Below are 15,569 nucleotides of genomic sequence, written 5' to 3'. Positions count from 1 at the left end.
GGCCCCACTGTTCAATAATACTTAGTTGGAGATAAAATGCACTCAAAAATAGTCTTCAAAAGAAAGCAATACAGTCCGAAATTAATGAGTAGATAGAGGTGAAATAAAAAACCAAACAAACTACAATGATGAAATTTCCACAAAGGAACAGGAGAAGTATTTACCAAATTCAAGGAGATCACAAGGGTCTGTTGGAAGGACGCCAACCAAGATAACTTCAAACCAAAATAAACCATGCTTTGTTTCCAGCGTTTGCCAGTACGCAGGTCCAAACTCTTCTTCAGTTCTCACACCTGTAGCCCATGAAGAGGATCAAGGCCCTCTCCTCCTGAGGAGACCATGTCTCTCCCCTATCCTCTCCTCCCCGCATGCCCTAGGATGGATAGGGGATGGGCCTGGGTCCTCCTCTGACTGCTCAGCTGGCCTCTGGCCTTCCCCGGGCTCCTGCACAACCTCCAGAGCCATACTTCCACTCCCTGTCAGCTGTTCCTCCTCTCCCTCAGAATCAGTCTACACCAGGGGCATGACACTGGGATCAGCATGGCCTGCATGTGACACATCCGGCCCATGCCGCCAGTTTGACACCCCTATCCTAAGAAATGTAAAATGCTATTCATTCTTGTTGCCATAACCCATCAACCACAGCTGTACTTCAGGAAGCTTTGTTTCCCTTCTGTAGATATTTTTTTCCTTACTGCAAAAAGAATGAGTCTGGGGATCGAGTATTGGCTGCCTGCCATTGTTCATACTTTTCCCTTTGGCCAATTGGATGAAATTATGACTGGCAACAAGAAGGGATGGAAATCCCCAATGTAGACACCCAGTGATGCAAAACTCTATTAAATGGGACTGTTAGTTCTCGATGGTCCACTAAATGCTAGTCAAGATATACTTTTTTCTGCTATCCATATTTTTGCAGTCCACATCAGATAATTTTGATACAGAGGTTATGTTAACAATAGAAGGACTATATCAAGCATCATATCATCAGTTAGTCAGATACTTGCCCTTAATCATTCCTTGTCTTGACATGGCAGAAATCTCAACAAAGCCTTAATTGCCTAAATGTTCACTGAAGAATTTAGAGCCTTCATATATTTATGGTTCTGTCAACATTTCAGTACCTGCTTCTAATTGAAAATAGGTTCTTATGAGCCTTCTTTAACAAGATTAATTGAGATGGAAAGGGATAAAATTACAAGAATTTAAACAGCTGAACTATTTCCAATTTAGAAGAAATTTATTCCCCAATATGTTATGTGGAGTCTATCATAACTCCTTTCAGCAGTTTTCTTGAAAACTGGTGAAAAAGAGGTTCTTTTCATTCATAACAGAGTAATTTGCAGATGGCTGCTTAGGAAACCATATCCTAAATCCTATCTGTCTGTGAATATTACAGCTCCAGAATTTAAATTCCCATTTCTTTGTGCTTTTCTAAGTTAACAGGTACTTTGATGGTTTCCTTGATGACTTTAGGTAGCCGAAATATAATTAGATAATGATTCTCTCTAGCCCGGGAACTACTATTTTCCACATCACCAGCTTTAGCTTGTCAAGGCTGGTGGTTGTATATCTTTAAAATGCAAATTATCCTTTACTTCCTCTGTTCACTTTGGATCTATCTCCTAAGTCTAAAAACCCCAGAAGTAGGAAAAAAAATCTTCTCATTATCCACATTTAATGTGAAAATTGAACTTTTAAGGAGTCACTCTATTTATTTACTGTTTAGATTTATATCTTACTTGTCTCCAGGAGCTCAAAGTGTTTATAGGGTTATTTCCTTCATATTATTCCCACATCAACAAGCTTTGAGGTAGAATTATGTGAGCAGAATTAATTGGTCCAAAAACATTCAATATATTACCCTGTTTTATAAAGAATTACCATATATAAATTTGAAATTGTTGAAAATACCATTACGATTCTTCAATGCAATATCAGCTCTTCCAGTTTTTCTCTTCCTGTTATATGTTCTAGACAAGATTACAGTGCTCTCCCTCACATCCAGTTCATTACCTGTTCCTATGCTCTTTTCTGCATTCTAAAACATGGAAACTTTTCAGTAACAATATTTTTTTCTTCTTTCTTTCTTGAACAAAGACAGTTCTTTAGAAAAAGGTATTTTATTTTCTGTTACAAGAAGCTCTAGAAGATGAGGTTAGATCAGCACTTTGGTTATTTCCAAGTCGAAGGAATTCATGGAACTATAGAACAATAGAAGAAAATAGAAGAATCAGTAAAAGTTATAACTAAGTTCCAACTAAGCTAACATAGTTCTAACTAAGCCATGCCAGTATATCTGCAGAATGACACAGTGACCAACTGATTGGAAGAGTTCAATCACATTCTAATATCCCAAATGGGGATTTACAGAGTATGAGAATCATCATACAATATTATTAATTTTATCTGGTAGCAAAATAATATTTATCATCATTCAATACAGATTAGGACCCTACATGGAAAAGACATTAACTGTTTATAGAAAAACCTTCAGTTATGCTTATCATGTCAGACTACTATACTAAGAAGAATGGGAAACCCTGAACATCTTCTAATCCTCTGTGAAATTTATTTACGGTACAAGTTAGAAAGCCACAATACAGAGTCAACATGGCAAAAAAAGAATAGCTCCAAAGTTGGCAAAGGTTCTGTCCTCTCCTAAATTTTTCAGCCTACATGATGAATATATATTAAGAAAAGCCACATTGAAAGAAGATGAGTGAAGTTTTAAAATTAGAGGAGGAAACATCAATAATCTGTGCTATGTTGATGATGCTATCCAGAGAGCTAAAAATGCCAAGAGTCTGTGTAAAAAAAACACAGTGAAAAATGGGGACTTAAATACAAATATAAGTGTCAGCTTTGAGAACATGTCTGGTTCAGAGTTATCTGCTGGAGTCAAGTTTTTCTGGAATGCTGACAGTAAGGAAGATACAGAAACCAGCCTTACAATTGACAGGAGCAACCATGAAGAAATATGCTGCCATGAAAACATAGGTGGCCAGGAAAGGTTTGAAAAAAGATAGTTAGCTGCTAGGTTGTATCTTTATCTACAAAGATTAGAAAAGTGTAAACAATAGTTTTCACTAAAACACCGTATAGAAGCAAAAGTTGAACTTTGAAGAAGGAGACTAGAGTATTGATGTATTTGAACATTGGAGAAGATTCCTGAAAATATCATGAATAGTCAAGAAAACAAACAAATGGATCATTGAACAAAACCAGTCCAAAATTCTCACATGGTACAAATAAACAGATTCAAATTATTATACTTTGCATACATTACACGAAGATCTATCTCTCTGGAGAAGGTTCTAATGCTGGAAAAGGTAGAAGGAAAAAGAAGAGTATTGGCAAGATAAATTCAGTTACAATGGCAATTGTTAGGATCAGATTGCCTCTGAGAAAATCTATATAGTCACTGAGAATTGACACAAATCTGGTGGCACATAAGCAATCAACTTGAAACATTCTAAGCAGTTTTATTCTTTTCTTCCTTGAAAAAGAGAGTTCTTTAGAAGGAGATATTTCTGAAGACTCAATTTTTTCCACTTTCATTTGATCATCTTAATCACACATTTCCTCATTTGCATGTATGTTAAAATTACAGGACAACAAAAAGTCTAACAACAGGAGCAGGACAAGCATGTTTATTTGAATCAGGGCCTACTTGAAACTGATGGTTTGAAGGGAAGATGAAGGATAGGACAAGGGTAGAAACCATTATTTGCATTCATAGTATATATTCTCACTTTTTATATGTATTGATTAACTGTTCCTCACTGTTCTTTTTCCCTAGAGTAAACTCAGACTGGCCCACTCTACATTTGTATCACAGTATATGAAAAAAAGAAAACCCTAATCTTTTAACCCAGCTTCCTCACTCAAAAATGCCATACATGCGAGTAGGAAAGGATGCATAAAACACACAGAGAGACAAACTCTCGCAAATCTATCAGCACAGATATCAGACACATCAGCACTCTTTCTGATCATCCTTGAGAAAAATAAATAAGGTTTTCCCTCATTGTGCAATTATTTTATCCAAAAACAATATTAAGCTGCATTGTACACATGAATATATTGTATGGTGCTTCTTGAAAACTGTTCATCAAATATGCATTTCCATGTGTATTTATTACAATAATGCATTCTGCTTTGAATATGATAGAAATCAGCCTAAACAATGCAGCTCATAAATGAATGTCTGTGGGCTAGAAAGATACTACTTTGCATTTGACTACCTGCCAAGTAGGGATACATTTTAGTGATGCATGGATCCACCTGAGAATAGATCTCACTAATCTAATTCATTTTTTAACACTTGAAAAATCATATCAGCACTTCCAGAAGCAGAAGCTTCCAAAAAAGCCTACAAATTCAGTGGCAAATGAGACATGAAAACCTTGTAGCATTTTTCATGATTCTTATACAGTTTTCCTCAAAACTTTTTAGATATAGTAGGGTCACTTAGAACTTTGTACTGGACAAAGCATTTGTGATATGACAGTAATATCTTGACTGTTAAATTCACAGCATGTGATCTGCATGAGAACCTGAATTTTATTTATTTTATTTTATGTACACTGCTCAAAAAAATAAAGGGAACACAAAAATAAGACATCCTAGATCTGAATGAATGAAATATTCTTATTAAATACTTTGTTCATTACATAGTTGAATGTGCTGACAACAAAATCACACAAAAATTATCAATGGAAATCAAATTTAGCAACCCATGGAGGTCTGGATTTGGAGTTACACTCAAAATTAAAGTGGAAAAAAACACTACAGGCTGATCCAATGATGTAATGATGATGATGTAATGTCCTTAAAACAAGTCAAAATGAGGCTCAGTAGTGTGTGTGGCCTCCACATGCCTGTATGACCTCCCTACAACTCCTGGGCATGCTCCTGATGAGGTGGCAGATGGTCTCCTGAGGGATCTCCTCCCACACCTGTACTAAAGCACCCCCCAACTCCTGGACAGTCTGTGGTGCAACGTGGCATTGGTGGATGGAGTGAGACATGATGCCCCAGCTGTGCTCAATTGGATTCAGGTCTGGGGAATGGGCGGGCCAGTCCATAACATCAATGCCTTCATCTTGTAGGAACTGCTGACACACTCCAGCCACATGAGGTTTAGCATTGTCTTGCATTAGGAGGAACCTAGGGCCAACCGCACCAGTATATGGTCTCACAAGGGGTCTGAGGATCTCATCTCGGTACCTAATGGCAGTCTGGCTACCTCTGGTGAGCACATGGAGGGCTGTGCGGCACCCTAAAGAAATGCCACCCCACACCATTACTGACCCACTGCCAAACCGGTCATGCTGGAGGATGTTGCAGGCAACAGAACATTCTCCACAGCGTCTCCAGACCCTGTCACGTCTGTCACATGTGCTCAATGTAAAGCTGCTTTCATCTGTGAAGAGCACAGGGCACCAGTGGTGAATTTGCCAATTTTGGTGTTTTCTGGCAAATGCCAAACGTCCTGCACGGTGTTGGGCTGTAAGCACAACCCCCACCTGTGGACGTCGGGCCCTCATACCACCCTCATGGAGTCTGTTTCTGACCGTTTGAGCAGCCACATGCACATTTGTGGCCCGCTGGAGGTCATTTTGCAGGGCTCTGGCAGTGCTCCTCCTGTCTCTCCTTGCACAAAGGCGGAGGTAGCGGCCCTGGTGCTGGGTTGTTGCCCTTCTCCGGTCTCCTCCATGTCTCCTGATGTACTGGCCTGTCTCCTGGTAGCGCCTCCATGCTCTGGACACTACGCTGAAAGACACAGCAAACATTGACACAGCTCGCATTGATGTGCCATTCTGAATGAGCTGCACTACCTGAGCCATTTGTGTGGGTTGTAGACTCCGTCTCATGCTACCACTAGAGTGAAAGCACTGTCAGCATTCAAAAGTGACCAAACCATCAGTCAGAAAGCATAGGAACTGAGGTCTGTGGTCACCACCTGCAGAACCACTCCTTTATTGGGGATGTCTTGCTAACTGCCTATGCTTTCCACCTGTTGTCTATTCCATTTGTGCAACAGCATGTGAAATTGATTGTCAATCAGTGTTGCTACCTAAGTGGACAGTTTGATTTCACAGAAGTTTTATTGACTTGGAGTTACATTGTGTTGTTTAAGTGGTCCCTTTATTTTTTTGAGCAGTATCAGTTTTTTTTTTAAAAAAACTTATATATCAGTTTTTTTTTAAAAAAAAAATAGATCAGTGGTTCCCAAAGTGGGCAGTACTGACCCTAGGGGGCGGTGAGATGCCTTAGGGAGGCAGTAAGAGGCAAGGGGCTGGCAGGGGTGTGCTAAGAGGTGGCAGGGGAGCTCTGGAGGTGGGCCCCTCACAGGGCACAATTCAGGGGTGAGATTTTACCAGTTCACAAGAACTGGTTGTTACCATTCCAGTAGGTTGAAGAACTGGCAAAAGGGGACCCTGGATGGCCTGGCCCCCTCTGCCCACTCCTCCATTTTCTGCTGTCAGTCCTTATTGTGCATGTGTGACATTGTGCGCATGTGCAACAATTGCTGACAGTATTTTCCGCCCGCCCCACCCAGTCACTTCTTATATAGTGCATGTGCACTCGTTTCCCATTTTCCTGCCCACCATCGCTACCAGCACCAGCCAGCCAGCCAGCCAGCCCACCCCGCCTGCCTACCACTGTCTGATCTAGGTGAGTTACACTCTGCAAGCCCACTCCAGCTTTCCTTCACTTTCCTGATGTGCCTGCCTTGAACGCAGTGGCGGCGGGAATGGAGGAAAGCCAGAGTGGCTTTGCTCTCCTTTCCAAACGTCCCACTGCTGCTGCGTTTGAGGTGAGGCCCTGCAGATCATCCCATTGAGCCCCTTGCATTGGAGCGTGCAGCAATCAATTGGGTGAGCCTGTGGGGCCTCGCCTCAAATGCAATGGTGGCGGGTTGTTTGAAAAGGGGAGCAAAGCCACTCTGGCTTTCCTCCGCCTTCCCGATGTGCCTTCTGGCTTTCCTCTGCTTTCCCGACATGCCTGCCTTGAACGCAGTGGTGGTGGGATGTTTGAAAAGGGAATGAAAACCAGAGTGGCTTTGCTCTCCTTTTCAAACGTCCCGCTGCAGCTGCGTTCAATGCGAAGCCCAGCAGGCTCATCCCATTAAGCCCCTTGCACCGGAGCATGCAGCAGTCAATGGGGTGAACCTGAGAGAAGGCAAGAGAGAGAGAGAGAAAGAAAAGAAAGAGAAAATGGGACAGACAAAGAAAGGGGGGATGGAAGGAAGGGATAGAAAGAAAAAGAAATAAAGAAGGAGGGAGGGAGGGAAGAGAAATATAATGAGATATCTATTCTAGTCCAATCACCTGCTCCAGTAGGGTTAGAAGGGAGTGTGTGTGTTTGTGTGTGTTCTTGTAATTTACCAGTATATTTTGGTTTTGCCTTCTTTAGAATAGGCACTGTAATACATTGGGGAAAAGTAATTTGTTAGGGTGGAGATCTGGTCCAATGGATCCTGTTTAAGCCTCAACAAAATGTGAGAGCTTCCTGGTAGTCTTGACCATGTTTCGTCTACGAAACCTTTAATTAATAGAAGCCAAAGATGTTTCAATGTGCTGGCAAAGATGCTGGCAAAGATGTTTCAGTGTGGGATAGGGCCTCTAAAATAGACCTCATTTCAATCTGATGCACCAGGTCTCTCTGTCTCTTTCTCTGTCTCTGTCTCTGTCTCTCTCTGTCTCTGTCTCTGTCTCTCTCTCCCTCTCCCTCCCTCCCTCCATCCCCCACTCTTTATTTGTCCCTTTTTCTTTCTTTCCCTTTTTTCTTCCTTCTCTCTTTTCTCTCTCTCTCTTTCCTTCTCTCAGGCTCACCCCATTGATTTGGTGCACCACTCTGCTCGGACATAAAACAAATGAACAAGAATCAGCAAAGCATCTCTGATTAGATTCTATTCACTACTAGAATCTAATCAGAGATGCTTTGGCGATTCTAGTCCAATGACCTGCTCCAGCAGGTTTAGAAGGGAGTGTGTGTGTATGTGTGTGCATGTCTGTCAAAACTTCAAAACAGGTCAAGTAGCTCTGGGGAGGTCAGTCATAAATATTAGGACACTTGCCAAGCAACCAGCCATTAAGCAAGGACCACTTGTATTTGGTTTAAAAAAGCAGGTTGCTACTAAACCTCCCCCCCCCTGCAACTGTAACTCTTTTCAAACCAGATGTGAACACACACATATTGTAAATATTCTGATTTTCAGAGCAGAAATGGCAGAAGCAGAAAAATCAAAGAAGAAATGTAGACAATACAGTGTGGAGTATCTGAAGTATGGATTTATACCAGCATCATCAAACCAGCAGCAGCCACAGTGCCTAATATGTGGGAAAGTATTTTCTAATGAGGCAATGAAGCCTTCCAGACTGAATGAACATTTGAAGAAGGCACATCCTGACAAGGCAGACAAGAATCTAACTTTTTTTCAATCACTTCGTGACAAATTTCAAAAGCACCCAACACTGTCTCACATGTTTTCTAATGCTTCCCAACAAAACACTGACAGTTTGCGTGCATTATATAACATTTCATTGCTGATTGCTAAGTCTGGAAAGCCACATACTATTGGTGAAGAACTCAACCTACTAGCCATTAGTGAGGTTCTGAGTACTGTTTTGCATAAGTCACCACATGATATAATTAAGACAATTCCTCTCAGCAACAATTCAGTTCAAAGAAACATAGATGAAATGGCTGAGACTGTGGAAGATGTATTGTGCAGCATACTACGGACAACAGACTTTGCATTACAGCTGGATGAATCAACTTTGCCAGGCAATGAATCTTTGCTTCTTGCTTATGTGCTCTTTATTAAAGATGAAAGTTTGACTCAAGAGTTGTTATTTGCGAGGCAACTAAATACAGATACTAAAGGGGAGTCAATATTTCATGTTCTTGAGCAGTTCTTCAAAGACAAGGAAATTCCACTAACCAACATACTTGCTTGTGCAACTGATGGAGCACCATCAATGACTGGTCGCTACCATGGGTGTATTGCTTACTTGAAAAAAGCAGTGCCAAATGTCTTCACCATTCACTGTGTCATTCATCGCCAGCATCTGGTTTCAAAAAACCTCAGTGATCGCTTGAACAAGTCATTACACACTGTCATTACTGCAGTGAACAAAATTAAAGTACATGCTCTCAATGATCGACTATTGTGAGAGCTCTGTGTTGAGAATGATGAAGATTTTGATTGTTTGATGCTTCATTTGGACATGCTGCATAAAGATATGTCTGAGCGGTATCAGGGTCTTCTTTTGATGGAAATCACAGATTGTGTGATAAATCCATTTTTAGATAATGAGGAAGATGGGGTAGTGGAGGAACAACTAATAGAACTGAAAAATGACATTGAGCTGAAGCCAAAGTTTAAGAAATTGTACCAAGAGTTTTGGTAACAGAAGGAAATTTCTGATCACTATCCTGCACTATGGACAGTAGTTAAGAAGCTCCTTGTTGCATTTCCAACATCATATTTGGTAGAAAGTGGTTTCAGTGTGGTTATCCAACTTCTCTCCAAGCAAATAAATCAACCCCAGATTACTGAACGTGGTGATTTAAGACTCCTGCTAAAACCAGACATTAGGAAACTGGTATCACTTCATCAAGCCCATCCATCGCATTAGTAACTGCTTCAGTGTTCAGTAAATTCTTAAATTTTACTGAGTTTACCAAGTTACTAGTTGCTAAGGTTCTTGATAAATGACTATCAGACTTTGAAAACCTGGTATCACTGGATCATGTTCAACAATTTTGTTGAATTAACATTAACTTAAAAGATTTTTAAATTGGATTTTGAATAAATGTGCAATTAATTGTTACAATTTTGAATTTTACTGTTACTATCTTCTTTGGTGGGTTATGCAAACCGTTATTCCGAATAATGCTGTTTATAGGGGGTGGGGAGCCCTGAGGATGAGTTTGTAGCACAAAGGGGGAGGTGGACTGAAAAGAAAAGAAAAGAAAAGAAAAGAAAAGAAAAGAAAAGAAAGAAAGAAAGAAAGAAAGAAAGAAAGAAAGAAAGAAAGAAAGAAAGAAAGAAAGAAAGAAAGAAAGAAAGAGAAAGGGAGGAAGGAGAAAGTGAATGAGATATCTAATCCAACCAGCTGGGTTAGAAGGGAGTGTGTGTGTTTGTGTGCATGTGTGTGCATGGCTATCAAAACTCCAAAAACAGGTCAAGTAGCTCTGGGGAGGCCAGTCATAAATTAGAACACTTGCTAAGCACTTGCCATTAAGTGAGGACCACTGGTATTTGGTTTGCCAGTCACCAAACTATGCCCACCGTCATGTGACCAGCAAGCCACGCCCACCCAGTCATGTGACCAGCAAGCCACACCCAGCCAGTCACGTGACCAGCAGGCCATACCTTCAAATTAGGCCACACCCACAGAAATTTGAATCCTGCCCCTGGGTGGGGACACTGAGGATGAGTTTGTAGCACCAAGGGGGTGGTAGACTGAAAAAGTTTGGGAACCACTGATCTAGATGTTACATCATAAAAATGTAGTAAAATTTGAGCTGGACCACTATATCTTAGACATAGACAGAGAAATGAAAATACACTTCAGAATTATTGTAGGCTGATGCTGTATATATTGATAGCTGCTATATATTTGAGACTCTTATAGCAAAAATCCATTTTCCTGTTATATTTCTTTTTTCCAGAATACAAAATAAGAGAACTAATTAGCAGATAAATTTCTGCAACATACCTTTTCCTTTTCCAAACTTTCAAATCTCAGTAGGTGTTAAAAGGATACATTCTACAAAGGTATTTTGCTCTCCATTAATAACTGCAGAATTAGTTATATAATTATACCAGAGACACTTTCTGAGGTGGTTGCATATAATTAAATTCATTTTGCTTAATTCATAAAAGCCATAACTGTGAGCAACATAGACGTTTTAGAAAGAAATTTGGCTTGTCACAGTTGGACATGTGAACCCGTAACTAACTTATGAGAGGTGTGTGTGTTTGTGTGTGTGTGTGTGAGAGAGAGAGACAGACAGACAGACAGACAGACAGACAGACAGACAGACTCTGTGCATGTGTGTGAGAGAGAACATTATTTATGAGTAATTATTCTGAAAATATGTCTTCAAAATTCAGTTCCTTAATAGCTATTTGAACTGAGTGAGGCCTCAAATTGTAGGATCAAAAATTCTCCTTAGTAGAATTTCAAGTTCTGTTTGAGTTATATTTCATTCACCAACCAAAGCCTTGTGCAATTCTCTCCATGCACATTGTAATATTGATCAGTGTGACCTGTAAGAACTGAATTACAAATGAGTTTTGAGTTCATGAAAAATACAGAATCTGTAGGAAAGAACTTTACAATGGATTGTTACCACAATCCGTAGAACTGAAAAATTTGGTTTTTGTACCCTTCTCCTGTATGCTAATTAATTTCTTTAACAAAAAAAAAAAAATCAATTTGTGCCTTGCTCTTTTATTGTCTACCCAATAAAAGCAATTTCTATCCTTCTTAGCTGAAAAATCAAAAACATAAAATTGGGTCACTGAATTGTTCAGATTTAATTCCATAGAGAATTTAGTATCTACATCTGCACATATGTATTTCTCTATTTCTTATTTTTATTGATGTTCCCAAGACCACTTCAATTTACAAAAGTCTGGTATACTGTAGATATAATATTATTGATATGTATGTACATATTTCCTACTTTGTAGTATTTTTGTAGTTTTTAAAGAGGCTAAATGAGAATGGACCAATAGTTCAAACTATAGTGATCCCCAAAGTCCTTCAAAATAGAGAAAATACAGTGTCACCTCTAGAACCCCAATCTTCAATACAAAAACTGATATTCCTCTTAGAGAAACCTAAACTGAATTCAGATGATGACCTAATCGTATTCTGGGTTGGAAATTTCAGAGAAAGTTGTTTGATCTGTGTTTTGAAGTTAATTGGTTTGATTTAACACTTCCCATTTTCTATGGAAATCAGAAGACAGATATCCTTTGGATTGAACAGTTGTGCAAAAGAAATGTTGTAATTATCAGTTCAAAAAGAACCAGTTTGGTGTAGTGGTTAAAAACACCTGGCTAGAGACCAGAAGACATTGAGTTCTAGTCCCACTTTAGGCACTAGTTGGGTGACCTTGGGCCAATCTCTCTCTCTCTCTCCCCCCCCCAGAAAACAGGCAGTGGCAAATCAGTTCTGAAAATGTTTCCCAGAAAATTGTTGGGACACATCCAGACAATTGCCAGGAGTCAAAACTGTAAGGTACAAAATTATTGCAACTGTAAGCATTCTCCTGTTGTGCCAGATTAGAGGTATAGCTTGGTAAAAAAATAACACACCAAAGGACTAGAGGTTGCATTTTAGATTATTTGTTTATTCAGCTAAACAAAGGCCCCTCTTAACAGAGAGTAAGCCCCAACCATACAGATATTATTATATTTATACTTTTGTTATACTCAGCTCAGCTGGCAAATAAGAGATAAAGGATTCACCCAAAAAGTCTCGCACGAAGTAGATTAGAAATCAAGTTGTCCTTGGCACACTGTTGTTTAGGAATTTTGGGTGATCCCTGGTGTTTCAAGATGTTAGGCATTCACCTGGGGACTTGCCACTGCCCTGCAGGTGCCTAGAGATAAGGGTATCATTCAATGGTGGGCTGCAAATTTTTTAATGGTTGGATAGCATGGCCAGTTGGTCATGTGACTGAGTGGGTGACATCACTCATCACATCCGGCCCTGCCTCCTGGCCACTCACCTCAAAGGCAGAGATAGGATTCAGCTCTTTGGGGCTAACCCCACCATTGATTGGCCCCGCCCCCACCCATTTTTCGGGCTGTTTTCAGGCTGTTTTGGGACCACTTTTGGGGCAATTTTCAGGGCATTTTTCAGGCTGTTTGGGGGGCCTTTTTGAGGGCTATTTTCAGCTGTTTTCTGGGCCAAAAATGGCCCAGAAAATGGCCCCCCAAATGCCTGAAAATTGCCCAAAAAACAGGGGGCAGAGCCAGCCAGTGATGGGATTTGCCAGTTCACCGAACTGCAACTAATCTTAACTACAGGTATGCCAGAACTGGTGTGAACTGGCAGAAGCCCACCTCTGGTACAATCTGTACATACCCATTCTCCAGGTTCTCCCCTGAATCAGGGTCAACATCCCCATATTAAACATTTGACTGTCAGTTTTCCAGGTAAACTATACAGGAAACATGTATAGATGAACTAAATCTACTTTATTGTAAAGTTATATTAATATACCTTTTAGAATACAAGTCTGAAACATAAACCTCCTGCTGCCACTATTACTTGATACATTAGGACGTATTATTTCTTTATCCAATGTCAAGCAACTGCAAGCTCTTGCCCCATTTCTCTGATTGTTTCCTAGGCAACATCTCTTCTCTACTTTCCTCAAAGTCACCCATGTACTTCATTACATTGGCAAATATTGTTGATATTTGGGGTCATCTGGAAGGACACCTGTTACCATCTATTTTATATATTGATACTTAGTGAGGTTTTGGACCAGATACATGAATATATCAAATATCAGAAACATCATCATCATATTTTAACAACCCCATAATCCCTTGTGAGGTGGAGTTGGGCAACTGAATGGAGTTAGCAGAGTGTTTAATGGCCGGATGCCCTTCCTGTCACCAATGCAGAGTTTTGTTCAGCAGATATATTCTCATTGTACCCAGAGAGAGAAATATCTTCCTCTACCTAGGATCAAACTCACAGATTGTGAGGCGAGAGCTCCACCTCTAGGCCACCGCACCACTCCAAATATCAGAAACATCATGAATAAACATAATAAATAACATCACAAATAAAATCCATTTGGGCAATTTTCAGTTCATATTTCAACCTCAAGCAATTTTGATATACCAACATGTTATTTTTATTTTTGCTAATTAGCATTAAAAGGATTAAACTATGTTTTATAACTTTTAATAAGAGCTCTGTGTGTTTAAAATTCTTACAGGGTACAAATTCAATTAGTTAATGTTTGTACAGTACTTTAGTAGGGGAATTAACCAATGAATTACAAATATTGTTCTATTCTATCTTTAACCCGTACTTTGATCTTTTAAGAGTAGGTTCATCTCTGATTAATTAGTTCATATTTATAAATCACTTCATTATACTGTACAGCAGATTTGATATGGAACATGTTCATTAACAGACAGTAAAATGTATTTTTCATGTTTTTTAGCATAATAGTCAGATTCCATGTTGTACTAAAAAAGGAAAACCACCATCAGGAAGAATATAATAGAAATATTATTCACATTTTCAGTCTAGGCAATGTAAAAGGCTCCAATATTAGACATTAAGGTCGGTCCTTGAAGAAGGAAGGAAATTAAAGACAATGGGAATTCTTAAGCTTGCATATGATAGCATTAATAATAACATTGACTTTACAGAAATGTTCCTTTCTTGTACATTAGCCATCTGAATTCTGAATTTTTTCCCCTTATTATCTCTTAGTATAACCACCATGAGACTTAAATGGTTTTTCCTTTTATAAACAATATTAATTTTAATTAATTTTAACATAAACCTGTTTGCTTTTCTGCAAGTGCATAGAGTTCTCATTCCTTAATACTGATTCTGACAAATGGAGCACATGTGATTTGAATATATTCCCAATTAATTAAAAAAAACAGTCTAGGGTGTTTAGATAGTATTAAACAACCATTCATTTTAATCCAGGTACATCCTGGAAGTAAATACAAGTTGCATGATTATTCAGTTAAGTTTAAAAAGCTACATTTGAAAAGGAAAAAAAATAAATTTTCCTTAATGAATATCCAATGCTGGAACAATCAAATTATAAGGTCACAATGATATTAGTTTCTACTAATCGATTAGCAGATCTAACACACACACAGAGATCTTCTGTTTTTTTTTCCTCTTTTTATTTTATCATAAATAAAAATTCAATCAGACTTATAAAAATGATAGTTCCTGATAAATTGGTACCTGTATCAATGTTTATATTCTTCCTGGGTTCAAGGTTGTTTTGTCCTTGTTATGTAAACAGTTGATGACTATGGTGTTTTGATCTTTAGACTATACCATTTAATGAGTGAAGATAACTGTTTTCCCTTGGATGATATGATGACTGCAGGATCACACCCTGAATTAACCCTACACTTTTGAAGTGTTTAGCTTGTGACTCATACATATTCCACTGCCTAGTGAATGAAAGATATGTGTGGAAGGAGAGGCATGAAATGGTGTACTGTTAAGGGAGATGGGGGAAATGTTAGCAGGTTATCTAGACCAGGGGTCCCCAACCACCGGGCCGCGGACCGGTACCAGTCCGTGGAACATTTCCTACCAGGCCGCCGGTTTGCTGGGCACCGCCATCTTGTTTGACGAGAAAGTGCTTCCGGGTGAGCTTTTCCGGTTGGAAAGCGGCATTTGGGTCCTGAAGGAATCCTCGCACCTTAGTTTCATCGAAGGGGGGGAGCTTCGAATGAAACTAAGGCGCGAGGATTCTTTCAGCACCCAAGGCAAGGTAAGCCGAGCGACCGTCCCGAAGCCGTCCCGAAG

The 15,569-nt window shown here is 39.5% G+C and overlaps 1 protein-coding gene across 1 annotated transcript; it reads left to right on the top strand.

Annotated features, from left to right (window-relative positions):
• The first annotated feature begins 7,968 nt into the window (after positions 1 to 7,968).
• LOC148133329 (SCAN domain-containing protein 3-like) lies at positions 7,969 to 9,188 on the top strand. The gene has a single exon (XM_087960283.1). It carries the CDS (start codon positions 7,971 to 7,973, stop codon positions 9,186 to 9,188), a length of 1,218 nt encoding a protein of 405 aa, XP_087816409.1. The 5' UTR covers positions 7,969 to 7,970.
• Positions 9,189 to 15,569: the final 6,381 nt, after the last annotated feature.

This window comes from Notechis scutatus, chromosome 1, assembly GCF_049901735.1.
Source record: "Notechis scutatus isolate UNSWTSFEM ecotype Mainland chromosome 1, rNotScu1.2, whole genome shotgun sequence".
NCBI classification, from domain to species: domain Eukaryota; kingdom Metazoa; phylum Chordata; class Lepidosauria; order Squamata; family Elapidae; genus Notechis; species Notechis scutatus.
The sequence above is the reverse complement of the archived record's forward strand: the minus strand, read 5'-3'. Positions and strand labels throughout refer to the sequence as shown.